Source organism: Tasmannia lanceolata, unplaced genomic scaffold, assembly GCF_043159265.1.
Source record: "Tasmannia lanceolata isolate RefF3 unplaced genomic scaffold, GAP_Taslan_0.1 ptg000036l, whole genome shotgun sequence".
Taxonomy (NCBI): Eukaryota; Viridiplantae; Streptophyta; class Magnoliopsida; order Canellales; family Winteraceae; genus Tasmannia; species Tasmannia lanceolata.
In genome coordinates this window covers 4,772,449-4,786,121 of record NW_027518713.1, presented here as the reverse complement: position 1 = coordinate 4,786,121, position 13,673 = coordinate 4,772,449, and the positions used below count along the sequence as shown (strand labels likewise).

The 13,673-nt window shown below is 34.2% G+C and overlaps 1 protein-coding gene across 1 annotated transcript; it reads right to left on the bottom strand.

Annotated features, from left to right (window-relative positions):
- Positions 1-431: 431 nt before the first annotated feature.
- Positions 432-1,427, bottom strand: LOC143859709 (uncharacterized). Its single transcript, XM_077370359.1, has one exon. The coding sequence runs from the start codon at positions 1,425-1,427 to the stop codon at positions 432-434; it is 996 nt and encodes a 331-aa protein (XP_077226474.1).
- Between the last annotated feature and the right edge of the window lie 12,246 nt (positions 1,428-13,673).

The window sequence follows — 13,673 nt, the reverse complement described above, 5'->3', positions numbered from 1 at the left end:
TTGCCCATCCCCGGGTCATGCATGCTTAGATAGACGTTTTCTCGGGGATACTCGTTCCCATCTCACATGATTTTAGCCCAAAACTCTTCAAAATTAATTAAAAATGGCATAAGAGACTAGGTGCTTGCACTTGGGCGAACTGGGGGCGCTTAACACCTTCCCCATTCGTCATCAGGCACGGACTTTTGTATCTCTGGTTATCCGTTGCAACAGAGTATTTCATGGGATCCAGGGCCTACTTCCCTGGATGGCGACTCTTCTTTGTTATAGGTACATCTTGGTTCGGGGCTAGTCCTTGAATCGAGAGGTATCTCATTTAGATCGCCACCCATGCTGTGAGTGGCACCATTTCGAGAGTTCCTTGGTAGAGCTCTCCTTCACATTGTGGAGATCTTAGAGGATCGGCGTGGGATCTTGTGTCCCTCGCCCATTCATCCTCGGGATCGGGGTCCACACCTGGTCTCAACAGGGATTTCTGAATCTAAGGAGTCTAAAATACTGAAACCATTTTGGGTACTAATTTGAGGCTGAGGGTGAGAAGCATGGGTTTCAGGAAGGTTTTTGAAATTGAGAGGAACAGGAAGGGAATTTTCAACAGATTTTGAAGCTATTTTTATCCATTCCTGCTTAGACTTAGGAATAGGCAGAGGGATGAGGGGGCAGCGATCAGCAGAATGACTGAAATCTCTGCAGGTAATGCAAGCTTTGGGTTTCCAATTATATTCAACAACTTGGAAAAAAGTACCTGAGGGGGTTTCAATTTCAATGGAGTCAAGAAGTTCGTCCTCAGGGGTGACTTCAACACACACTCTGGCAAAGTTCAGATGTGTGCCTTCAGCAGTAATGGAGTCCATGAATAGGGGATGGCCAATAGTACTAGCTAACTTGCCCAGCCCACTGGGTGTCCAGAACTTGAGGTGAAGTTCTGGGAATCTAATCCAAATAGGGATGGAAGAAAGTTTTCTTTTCTCCAACGAACACTCTGGGGACCATTTTTGAAGAATAAGAGGCCTCCCACCATAGGTTGTAATTGGTGCCTCCAGCACTTTAAGAAAATCTTCTTCTAAAGAGAATTTGAATAGGATGAAGTTTTTGGGAAGGGAGGAGATAAGAAAATTTCCCTTGAGCTTCCATTTGCGTTGGAGGTGCTGTTTAAGAGTGGAGAAGAAAGGTCTTCTACCAAGAAAGAAACCCAGGAGACAATGTTTCCATTTGTCCTTCGCCTCAACATAATCAGATTCTTTAAAAATAGCTTTTTTTTCCCCCTTTTCCGAGATGATGGGGGAGAAGAAAGGGAGGTTTGATTCAGTCTGAGGAGGGGGAATGGGGGATGCAGAGAGCAAATTTGCCCAGGAAGGATTAGACTTTGGATCAGGGAGCAGAGGGGGCAAAGGTGCAGCTATCTTATTAGGAGAGGTGTCTTCCATGGAGTGATTTGGAAGAGGCGGGAAATTTTGGGATTGCAAAATTTGAGAGGGAGGAGTTTTAGGGTCAAGGTAACCTGAATGAAATAAGGGAAGCCCAGGGATTTTGAGAATAGCATTTTGATTATGGGACACAGATTCAAATATTCCAGCATTTGCAAGTTTCAAATTTTTGGGCGGGCTTGCAGATTGGGGGGGAAATTCTGGGTCTAGCTTTGGGATCTAGGAGGAAGTTGGATCTACGGATGAGAGAAAAGCACTGGAAGCCTGAGGCCTGTCAAGCTTTGTCGGAAATGACAGAGGGTGGTTGGGGCTCAGGAAAGCAACCGCTGGGTCCTTGCTATTTTTGGTAATGGATACAGAGCTGGGTTTCTCCTTTCCCTTTATGGTAGCCTTCTTCAACCTCTGGCCATCTGAGATCTGGGGAGAGATGGTGGATGAACCTAAGGATTTACTAGAGGAATGGGTTTGGGAGCCATCCAGATTGAATGCTACAGATGAGGTTGCTTGAGTGGACCTGGGTGCCTCTGTTTTTTTTTTCGAGGTATATGGAGAACTGGGCAAGGATCGGATAGGTTTTGTGAAGATTTTATGAAGTCTAGTGCCCTTCCTCCAGTGAGTACTAGGATCAAAATCAAGTTCTTGGAGAGAGGAGCTTCCAGAGGACTGAAGATTTCCAAGATCTTCCAAAGTTAGAGAGTTGAAGGGTTTTTGGCTTGAGGGAGATACTCGAGATTCAGGGAGATTGAGGTGACCAGATGGCCAATATTCCTCCTCACAGGCTCTGGCTTTCTGAAGCTGATCTAAGAAGTTTGGGTTCGGCAACGATTGCCCTTCCCCATTTTCCAGGGTTAGGTCGGGATGTCCAAAAGTTATACCCAAAGGAGATGGGTTTGGTTTCTTTACACCACGAGGGGTAGACGAGGACCCTTTGTTCCCTCCTCCGGGCAAACCAGAGGAGGGATGAACTTGCCCCATTCTGGCTCTTGGAGCTAAGTTTGGAAAGTGTAAAGTCCCATCCAAACTAGGAGCAGAACTGGAATCAATAACTTTTAGTTTGCCCGGATCTGGGGGAATGGATTCCATGACAGGAACCCAAGGACTGAACTTGGCAGAACTTGGCAGAAGGAAAGGGAGGAACAAGAAGGGCTTGGGCCCTTGCTGCTTCGCCGGCCGCCGCCGGCTCTCTCCGGAGAGAGGGGGAGGAAGAAGTAGACTTTTCTCTCTCCTCAGAGTTTATCTCTCCTCAGAGTTTCTCTCTCCTCAGCTCTTTTTAGCAAAGTTTTGAGATGAGGATGAGATGATATTGAATCTTAGATTTAGTTGATTAAGGATGGAGACTAAAAAAATAAAAAGTTTCTTATTTTAGGAACTTTATAAAACATCAATCTTTTAGACATATGAACCCCTAGAGCTGGTGTTAAGGAGCTTTTAGCCAAGTTTTCAGATGAGGATGAGAGGGTATTGAATCTTAGATTTAGTTGATAGATGAGGATGAGATGATATTGAATCATAGATTTAGTTTATGAATGATGGAGATTGAAAAATTAGAAAGTTTCTTATTTTAGGAACTTTCTAAAATATCAATCTTTTAGACATAGGAAACCCTATAGATGGTGTCAAGGTGCTTTTAGCCAAGTTTTAGAATGATGATGAGATGATATTTAATCGTAGATTTAGTTGGTGAAATAAGGAGATTGAAAAATAGAAAGTTTCTTTTTTAGAAACTTTATAAAACATCCGTCTTTTAGATATAGGAAACCCTAGATATGGTGTGAAGGAGCTTTTATCTAAGTTTTGAGATTTGGATGAGATGATATTGAATCTTTGATTTAGTTGATGAATGATGGAGATTGAAAAAATAGAGAGTTTCTTATTTTAGAAACTTTATAAGGCATCCATCTTTTAGACATAGGAAACTCTAGAGATGTGGCAAAAGAGCTTTTAGCTCAGTTTTGAGATGAGGATTAGATGCTATTGAATCGTAGATTTAGTTGATAAATGATGAAGATTGAAAAAGTAGAAAGTTTCTTATTTTAGAAACTTTATAAAACATCTATCTTTTAGACATAGGAAACCCTAGAGGTTATGTCAACGAGATTTTAACCAAGCTTTAGGATGAGAATGAGAGAGTATTGAATCTTAGATTTAGTTGATGAAGGATGAAGATTGAAAAAATAGAAAGTTTCTTATTCCAAAAACTTTGTAAAACATCAATCTTTTAGACTTAGTAAACCTTAGAGATGGTGTCAAGGTGCTTTTAGCAAATTTTTGGGATGAGGATGAGATGATATTGACTCATAGATTTTGTTAGTGAAGGATTGAGATTGAAAAATAGAAAGTTTCTTATTTTATAAACTTTATAAAACATCCACCTTATGGACATAGGAAACCAAATAGATGGTGTCAACGTGCTTTTAGCCAAGTTTTGAGATGAGGATTATATGGTATTGAATTTTAGATTTAGTTGATCAATGATGGAGATTGTAAAATGGAAAGTTTCTTATTTTAGTAACTTTATAAAACATCAATCTTTTAGACATAGATAACCTCATAAATGGTCTGAAAGTGCTTTTAGCTGAGTCTTGAGATGAGGATTAGATGGTATTGAATCTTTGATTTATTTGAATATGGATGGAGATTGAAAAAAAAGAAAGTTTTTTACTTTAGAAACTATATAAAACAACTAAAGACATAAGAAACCCTAGATATGGTGTCAAGGTGGTTTTAGCCAAGTTTTGAGATTAGGCTGAGATGGGATTGAATCTTAGATTTAGTTGATAAAGGATGGAGATTGAAAAAATAGAAAGTTTATTATTTTAGAAACATTGTTAAACTTCCATCATTTAGAAATAAGAAACACTAGTGATGATGTCAACAAGCTTTAAGCTATGTTTTGGGTTGAGTATATGAGGGTATTGAATCTTAGATTTAGTTGATGAGGGATGGAGATTGAAGAATTAGAAAGCTTCTTATTTTAGGAACTTTATAAAACATCAATATTTTAGACATAGGAAACCCTAGAGATGGAGTCAAGGTGCTTTAAGCCGAGTTTTGGGATGAGGATAAGATGGTATTGAATCTTAGATTTAGTTGATAAAGAATGAAGATTGAAAAAATAGAAAGTTTGTTATTTAGAAACTTTGTAAAACGTCCATCATTTAGAAATAAGAAACCCTAGTGATGATGTCAACGAGCTTTAAGGCATGTTTTGGGATGAGCATATGAGGGTATTGAATCTTAAATTTAGTTGATGAAGGATGAAGATTGAAAAATTAGAAAGCTTCTTATTTTATGAACCTTATAAAACATCAATCTTTTATCAATAGGAAACCCTATAGATGGAGTCAAGGTGCTTTTAGCCAAGTTTTGAGATAATGATGAGATGGTATTGAATCTTAGATTGAGTTGATAATTAATGGAGATTGATAAAATCGAAAGTTTCTTATTTTATGAACTTTGAAAAACCTCTATCATTTAGAAATCAGAAACCCAAGTGATGATGTCAACGAGCTTTAAGCCATGTTTTGGGATGAGCACATGAGAGTATTGTATTTTAGATTTAGTTGTTCAAGGATGGAGATTGAAAAATTAGAAAGCTTCTTATTTTAGGAACTTTATAAGACATCCATCGTTTAGACATAAGAAACCCCAGAGATGGAGTCAAAGTGCTTTTATCTAAGTTTTGGGATGGGGTTGAGATTGTATTGAATCATAGATTTAGTTGGTGAAGGATGGAGATTCAAAAATATAAAGTCTCTTATTTTAGAAACTTTATAAAACATCAATCTTTTAGTCATAAGAAACTCGAGAGATAGTGTGAATGAGCTTTTAGCTAAGTTTTGAGATGAAAATGAGATGATATTTAATCTTTGATTTAGTTTATAAAGGATGGACATTGAAAAAATAGAAAGTTTCTTATTTTAGAAACTTTTTAAAACATCTATTATTTAGAAATAAGAAACCTTAGTGATGATGTCAACGAGCTTTAAGCCAAGTTTTGGAATGAGCACATGAGGGTAATAAATCTTAGATTTAGTTGATGAAGGATGGAGATTCAAAAATTAGAAAGCTTCTTACTTTAGGAACTTTATAATACATCCATCTTTTAGACATAGGAAACCCTAAAGATGGAGTCAAGGTACTTTTAGCCAAGTTTTAGGATGAGGATGAGCTGGTATTGAATCGTAGATTTAGTTGGTGAAGGATGGAGATTCAAAAACATAAAATCTCTTATTTATAGAACATCCATCTTTTAGATTAAGTTGATAAATGATGGAAATTGAAAAATATAAAGTTTCTTATTCTAAAAACTTTATAGAACATCCATCTTTTAGACATTAGATACCCTAGAGACGGTGTGAATGAGCTTTTAGCCATGTTTTGAGATGAGGATGAGGTGATATTGACTCTTAGATTTAGTTGATGCGTGATGGAGCTTGAAAAAATAGAAAGTTTCTTATTTTAGAAACTTTATAAAAAATTAATTTTGTAGACTTAGTAAACCCTAGAGATAGTGTCAATGAGCTTTTAGCCAAGTTTTGAGATTAGGGTAAGATGGTATTAAATCTTAGATTTTGGTTATAAAGGATGGAGATTCAAAAACTAGAAAAGTTTCTTATTTTAAAAACTTTATAAATATTAATTTGTTAGACTTAGTAAACCCTAGACATGGTGTCAATGAGCCTTTAGCAAAGTTTTGAGATTAGGGTGAGATGGTATTAAATCTTAGATTTAGGTTATAAGGATGGAGATTGAAAAACTAGAAAGTTTCTTATTTTAGAAACTTTATAAAATATCCATCTTTCAAACATATGAAATCCTAGAAATGGTGTCAATGAGCTTTTAGCCAAGTTTTGAGATGAGGATGAGATGTTATTGAATTTTAGATTTAGATGATAAAGGATGGAGATTGAAAAAATAGAAAGTTACTTATTTTATAAACTTTATAAAACAACCATCTTTTAGACATATGTGACCCTAGAGATGGTGTGAATGACCTTTTAGCCTAGTTTTGGGGTGATGATAAGATAGTTTTGAATCTTAGATTTAGTTGATCATGGATGGAGACTGAAAATATAGAAAGTTTCTTATATTAGTAATTTTATAGCACATATATTTTTTAGACAAAGGAAACCCTAAAGATGATGTCAACGAGGTTTTAACCGAGTTTTGGGATGAGAATGACAGGGTATTGAATCTTAGATTTACTTGATGAAGGATGGAGATTGAAAAAATAGAAAGTTACTTATTCTTGACACTTTATTAGACATCAATCTTTTAGACTTAGTAAACCATATAGATGGTGTCAAGGAGCTTTTAGCCTAGTTTTCAGATGAGGATGAGATGGTATTGAATGTTTGATTAGTTGATTAAGGATGGAGACTAAAAAACTAGAAAGTTTCTTATTTTAGAAACTTTATAAGACATCAATCTTTTAGACATAGAAAATCCTAGAGATGGTGTCAAGGAGCTTTTAGCCAAGTTTTGAGATGACGGTGAGATTGTATTAGATCTTAGATTTAGTTGATAAAGGATGGAAAAGGAAAAAATAGAAAGTTTCTTATTATGGAAACTTTATAAAACACCCATCTTTTAAACATAGGAAACCCTAGAGATGTTGTCAACGAGCTTTTAGCCAAGTTTTGGGATGAGAATGGGAGGGTATTAAATCTTAGCAGTTGATATAGGATGGAGATTGAAAAAATAGAAAGTTTCTTACTTTACAAACATTATAAAGCTTCCTTCATTTAGACATAGGAGAACCGAGAGACGGTGTCAATGAGCTTTTAGCCATGTTTTGGGATGAGGATGAGAAGATATTGAATCTTAGATTTAGTTGATTTAGGATGGTTATTGAAAGAATAGAAAGTTTCTTATTTTAGAAACTTTGTAAAACATACATCTTTTAGACATAGAAAACCCTAGAGATGATGTCAACGAGCTTTAAGCCAAGTTTTTGGATGAGATGTAGAGGGTACTAAATCATAGATTTAGTTGATGAAGGATGGAGATTGAAAAATTAGAAAGTTTCTTATTTTAGAAACTTTCTAAAACATCAATCTTTTAGACATAAGAAATCCTAGAGATGGTGTCAAGGTGCTTTTAGCCAAGTTTTAGGATGAGGATGAGATGGTATTGAATCATAGATTTAGCTGGTGAATGATGGAGATTGAAAAATAGAAAGTTTCTTATTTTAGAAACTTTATAAAACATCTATCTTTTAGACATAGGAAATCCTAGAGATGGTGTCAATGAGCTTTTAACAGTTTTGAGATGAGGATGATATGATATTGAATCTTTGATTTAGTTGAGAAAGGATGGAGATTGAAAAAATTGAAAGTTTCTTATTTTAGAAACTTTATAAGACATCCATCTTTTAGACATAGGAAACTCTAGAGATGGGAGTTAAGGAGCCTTTTGCTCAGTTTTGAGATGAGGATGAGATTGTATTGAATCTTAGATTTAGTTGATAAATGAAATAAACAAGAGGCGGAGTGAATTGGTTTTAACACTAAATTATGCCTTTTTAAATTTAAGTATTGAACCTAATTTAAATTTTCTTCTCTTGATTAGATTTTGGTTAGTTCAAATGAGATCAAAACAAAATGAAATGCCAAACCGAAATCAAGAATGAAAGTGCCAGAAAAAGAACACACCGATATATAGTGGTTCGGCCAAAGCCCTACTCCACTCTTCTTAAGATCGTCCTTAAGATTTTTCACTATGCGAGACCTCCACGATGCCCGGCTCCGAGGCGATTACACTTCCAAGGGATATTAAATGAGTATGCCATTAACACCTTTACACCGACTCTCCTTCTTCGCCGAGTTCTAAGCGAGACTCCCTAGGGTATTAAGATAGGACGCCCTAGCCACCTTTACAATAATTGAAGATGAAGATTTGCTTGGCTTCTCTTGAAAGCTTGATGCACAATGTTGTCCCTTTGATTGCTCTCCAATATAGGTTGCAAGTGAAGGCCTAAATCCAAACTCAAAATATTTGCAAGTTGCAAGGCAAGTTTGGGGAGAAAAATAAATTCTTAAGCTCAAATGGGTTGCAAGTTTGTTTGAATGCTTAAGGAGGATTTTCCAAATATTCAAGAGAGGAAAATAATCCTCTTGAAGGTGTATATATAGCTTCTCAACAAAATATGACCGTTTGGGATTAAAGAATTCAAAAATTAATTTTTAATTCAAAAGCCAACGGCTGTTTTCTTAACTGTCGCGACGTTCTCGGAGTTCCGAGACAAATTCTCGGAGTTCCGAGAGAACGGCCAGAAGTTGGAAAAATTCTACTGGACCATTTCTCGAAGTTCCGAGAAAATGACCAGAAGTGAAAAATACTACTGGACCATTTCTCGGAGTTCCGAGCTCGGAGCTCCGAGAAAAATCTCGGAGTTCCGAGAAGCCTAAAATAAGAAGATTTTTATGTTTTTATTGCTTATTTGATTTTGAGCTTTTGGAACTCAATTCCTATGATAATTTTGGAATGTTTATGAGGGTCCCAACATGTTGGTCCACCACATAACCATTCACTAAACCATTTAAGTTCTTAAGTGTTTTTGAAAACTCTTTTTGAAAAACCTTGCCTTGACTTAGAAATCTAAAGAGAAAAGATGTACAATGAAATCTATATAACCTTCAACTTCTCTTTAGTCTTGGTCTTCAATTGATCTTCCATTTTGTGTATGCTTGCTTGAGAGATGATGTGAGCTCCCCTTAGCTCTTTTGACTCTTGTGTGGTACATCTTCAAGCATAACCATGTGGTGTGTTGGTTCCTTCAATGATCAACCTATCTTAACACAATACTTCAAGGCAAATTGATTAGTATTCAAGATCATAATCAATTATGTTTAGAATCATCAAAACAAGATAGGAGAGTAGACCCTTGGGCTTACAATCTCCCCCTTTTTTATGATGACAAACAAAATTGATTATGAGGTGTGTATGGAGTGACATAATAGGCAAATGAATGCAGGATCTCCCCCTCAATATATGCACAATGATAAATGATAACAATTAGAAGCATATAGTGCATATAGGCAAGTGAATAGATAATCAATTTCAAACTTCTCCCCCTTTTGTCATCGACAGAAAGGGTGAACTAAAATGTATAGCAATTAGGAGTGAATGAAGATTGAATTAGGTACTCCCCCTAAATTGAATCTTAGATTTAGTTGATGAAGGATGGAGGTTGATAAAATATAAAGTTCTTAATTTAAAAACATTATAAAACATCCATCTTTTAGACATAGGAAACCCTATAGATGATGTCAACGAGCTTTTAGCCAAGTTTTGAGATGAGAATGAGAGGGTATTGATTATTAAATTTAGTAGATGAAGGAAGGAGATTGAAAAAATAGAAAGTTTCTTATTTTAGAAACTTTATAAAACATCCATCTTTTAGAGATAGGAGACCCTTGAAACGGGGTGACGGAACTTTAAGCCATGTTTTGCGGTGAGGATGAAGTGATATTGAATCTTAGATTTAGTTGATAAAGGATGTAGATTGAAAAAATACAAAGTTTCTTACTCTAAAAACTTTATAAAACATCCATCTTTTAGACATAGGAAGCCAAAGAGATTATGTCAACGAACTTTTAGCCAAGTGTTGGGATGGGAATGAGAGGGTTTTGAATCTTTGAATTAGTTGATTAAAGATGGAGATTGAAAAAATTAAAAGTTTCTTATTTTAGAAACTTTATAAAATATCCATCTTTTAGGCTTAGTAAACGCTAGTGATGGTGTAACGGAGTTTTTAGCAAAGTTTTGAGAAGATGATGAGATGGTATTCAATTTTAGATTTAGTTTATGAAGGATGGAGATTGAAAAAAAAAATTCCTTATTTTAGACACTTTATAAAACATCCATCTTTTAGACATAAGATACCCTAAATATGATGTCATGGTGCTTTTCGCCGAGTTTTGAGATGAGGATGAGATGGTATTGAATCTTAGATTTAGTTGATAAAAGATGTAGACTGAAAAAATAGAAAGTTTTTTATTTTAGACACTTTATAAAACATCCATCTTTTAGACAGAAAACCCAAGAATTGATGTCAACGAGCTTTTAGCCAAGTTTTGGGATGAGAATCAGAGGGTATTGAATATTAAATTTAGTTGATTAAGGATGGAGATTGGAGAAAAAAAAAGTTTCTTATTTTAGAAACTTTATAAAACATCAATATTTTAGACTTAGTAAACTCTAGACATGGTGTCAAAGAGCTTTTCGGCATGTTTTGGAATGAGGATGAGATGATATTGAATCTTACATTTAGTTGATGATGGATGGAGATTGAAAAAATAGAAAATTTCTTATAATAGAAACTTTATAAAACATCCATCTTTTAGACATAGGAAATCTTAGAGATGATGTCAACGAGCTTTTTGCCAAGTTTTGGGATGAGAATGAGAAGCTATTTAATCTGAGATTTAGTTGATAAAGGATAGAGATTGAAAAAAATAGAAAGTTTCTTATTTTAGAAACTTTATAAAACATCCGTCTTTTAGACATAGAGACAGTGTCAAACAGCTTTTAGCTATGTTTTGAAATGAGGAAGAGATGATATTGAATCTTAGATTTAATTGATGAAGGATGTAGATTGAAGGAATTGAAAGTTTCTTATTTTAGAAACTGGTTTAGAGATGGTGTTAAAGAGCTTTTAGCCAAGTTTTGAGATGAGAATGAGTTGATTTTGAATCTTAGAATAGTTGATGTAGGATGGAGGTAGAAAAAATAGAAAGTTTCTTATTTTAAAAACAATATAAAATATCCATATTTTAGACATAGGAAACCCTAGATATGATGTCAACGAGCTTTTAGCAATGTTTTGGGATGTGAATGAGAAGGTATTGAATCTTAAATTTAGTTGATGAAGGATGGAGAGTGAAAAAATACAAAGTTTCTTATTTTAGAAACTTTATCAAACATAAAGTTTCTTTTTGACATACGAAACCCTAGAGATGGTATCAATGAGCTTTGAGCCAAGTTTTGAGACGATGATGAGAAGATATTGAACTGTATATTTAGTTTATTAAGGATGGAGATTGAAAAAATAGAAAGTTTCTTATTTTAGAAACTTTGTAAAATATATTTCTTTTTGACTTAGTAAACCCTAGAGATGATGTTAAGGAGCTTTTAGCCAAGTATTGAGATGAGGATGAGATGTTATTGAATCTTAGATTTAGTTAATAATAGATGTAAATTGAAAAAAATAGAAAGTTTCTTATTTTAGAAACTTTATAAAACATACATATTTTAAAGATAGGAGACCCTAGACACGGCCGTCAAGGAACTTTTAGCTATGTTTTCGGATGATGATGAGATGATATTTAATCTTAGATTTAGTTGATGAAGGATGGAGGTTGATAAAATATAAAGTTCATAATTTAAAAATATTATAAAACATCCATCTTTTAGACATAGGAAACCCTATAGATGATGTCAACGAGCTTTTAGCCAAGTTTTGGGATGAGAATGAGAGGGTATTGATTATTAAATTTAGTAGATGAAGGAAGGAGATTGAAAAAATAGAAAGTTTCTTATTTTAGAAACTTTATAAAACATCCATCTTTTAGAGATAGGAGACCCTTGAAACGGCGTGATGGAACTTTAAGCTATGTTTTGCGATGAGGATGAGGTGATATTGAATCTTAGATTTAGTTGATAAAGGATGTAGATTGAAAAAATACAAAGTTTCTTACTCTAAAAACTTTATAAAACATCCATCTTTTAGACATAGGAAGCCAAAGAGATTATGTCAACGAACTTTTAGCCAAGTTTTGGGATGGGAAAGAGAGGGTTTTGAATCTTCGAATTAGTTGATTAAGGATGGAGATTAAAAAAATTAAAAGTTCCTTATTTTAGAAACTTTATAAAATATCCATCTTTTAGGCTTAGTAAACCCTAATGATGGTGTAACGGAGTTTTTAGCAAAGTTTTGAGAAGAGGATGAGATGGTATTCAATTTTAGATTTAGTTTATGAAGGATGGAGATTGGAAAAAAAAGTTCCTTATTTTAGACACTTTATAAAACATCCATCTTTTAGACATAAGATACCCTAAATATGATGTCATGGTGCTTTTCGTCGAGTTTTGAGATGAGGATGAGATGGTATTGAATCTTAGATTTAGTTGATAAAAGATGTAGACTGAAAAAACAGAAAGTTTTTTATTTTAGACACTTTATAAAACATCCGTCTTTTACACATAGGCAACCCAAGAATTGATGTCAACGAGCTTTTAGCCAAGTTTTGGGATGAGAATCCGAGGGTATTGAATATTAAATTTAGTTGATTAAGGATGGAGATTAGGAAAAAAAGTTTCTTATTTTAGAAACTTTATAAAACATCAATATTTTAGACTTAGTAACCTCTAGACATGGTGTCAAAGAGCTTTTCGGCATGTTTCGGAATGAGGATGAGATGATATTGAATCTTACATTTAGTTGATGACGGATGGAGATTGAAAAAATGGAAAATTTCTTATAATAGAAACTTTATAAAACATCCATCTTTTAGACATAGGAAATCCTAAAGATGATGTTAACGAGCTTTTTGCCAAGTTTTGGGATGAGAATGAGAAGGTATTTAATCTGAGATTTAGTTGATAAAGGATAGAAATTGAAAAAAATAGAAAGTTTCTTATTTTAGAAACTTTATAAAACATCTGTCTTTTAGACATATGAGACCCTAGAGACAGTGTCAAGCAGCTTTTAACTGTGTTTTGAAATGAGGAAGAGATGATATTGAATCTTAGATTTAATTGATGAAGGATGTAGATTGAAAGAATTGAAAGTTTCTTATTTTAGAAACTGGTTTAGAGATGGTGTTAAAGAGCTTTTAGCCAAGTTTTGAGATAAAAATGAGTTGATTTTGAATCTTAGAATAGTTGATGTAGGATGGAGGTAGAAAAAATGGAAAGTTTCTTATTTTAAAACCAATATAAAATATCCATATTTTAGACATAGGAAACCCTAGATATGATGTCAACGAGCTTTTAGCCATGTTTTGGGATGCGAATGAGAAGGTATTGAATCTTAAATTTAGTTGATGAAGGATGGAGAGTGAAAAAATACAAAGTTTCTTATTTTAGAAACTTTATCAAACATAAAGTTTCTTTTTGACATACGAAACCCTAGAGATGGTATCAATGAGCTTTGAGCCAAGTTTTGAGACGAGGATGAGAAGATATTGAACTGTATATTTAGTTTATTAAGGATGGAGATTGAAAAAATAGAAAGTTTCT

Bases quoted from the DNA above. Each gene is read 5' to 3' on its own strand.
- LOC143859709 (XM_077370359.1), bottom strand. From the start codon at position 1,427: ATGGAAGACACCTCTCCTAATAAGATAGCTGCACCTTTGCCCCCTCTG.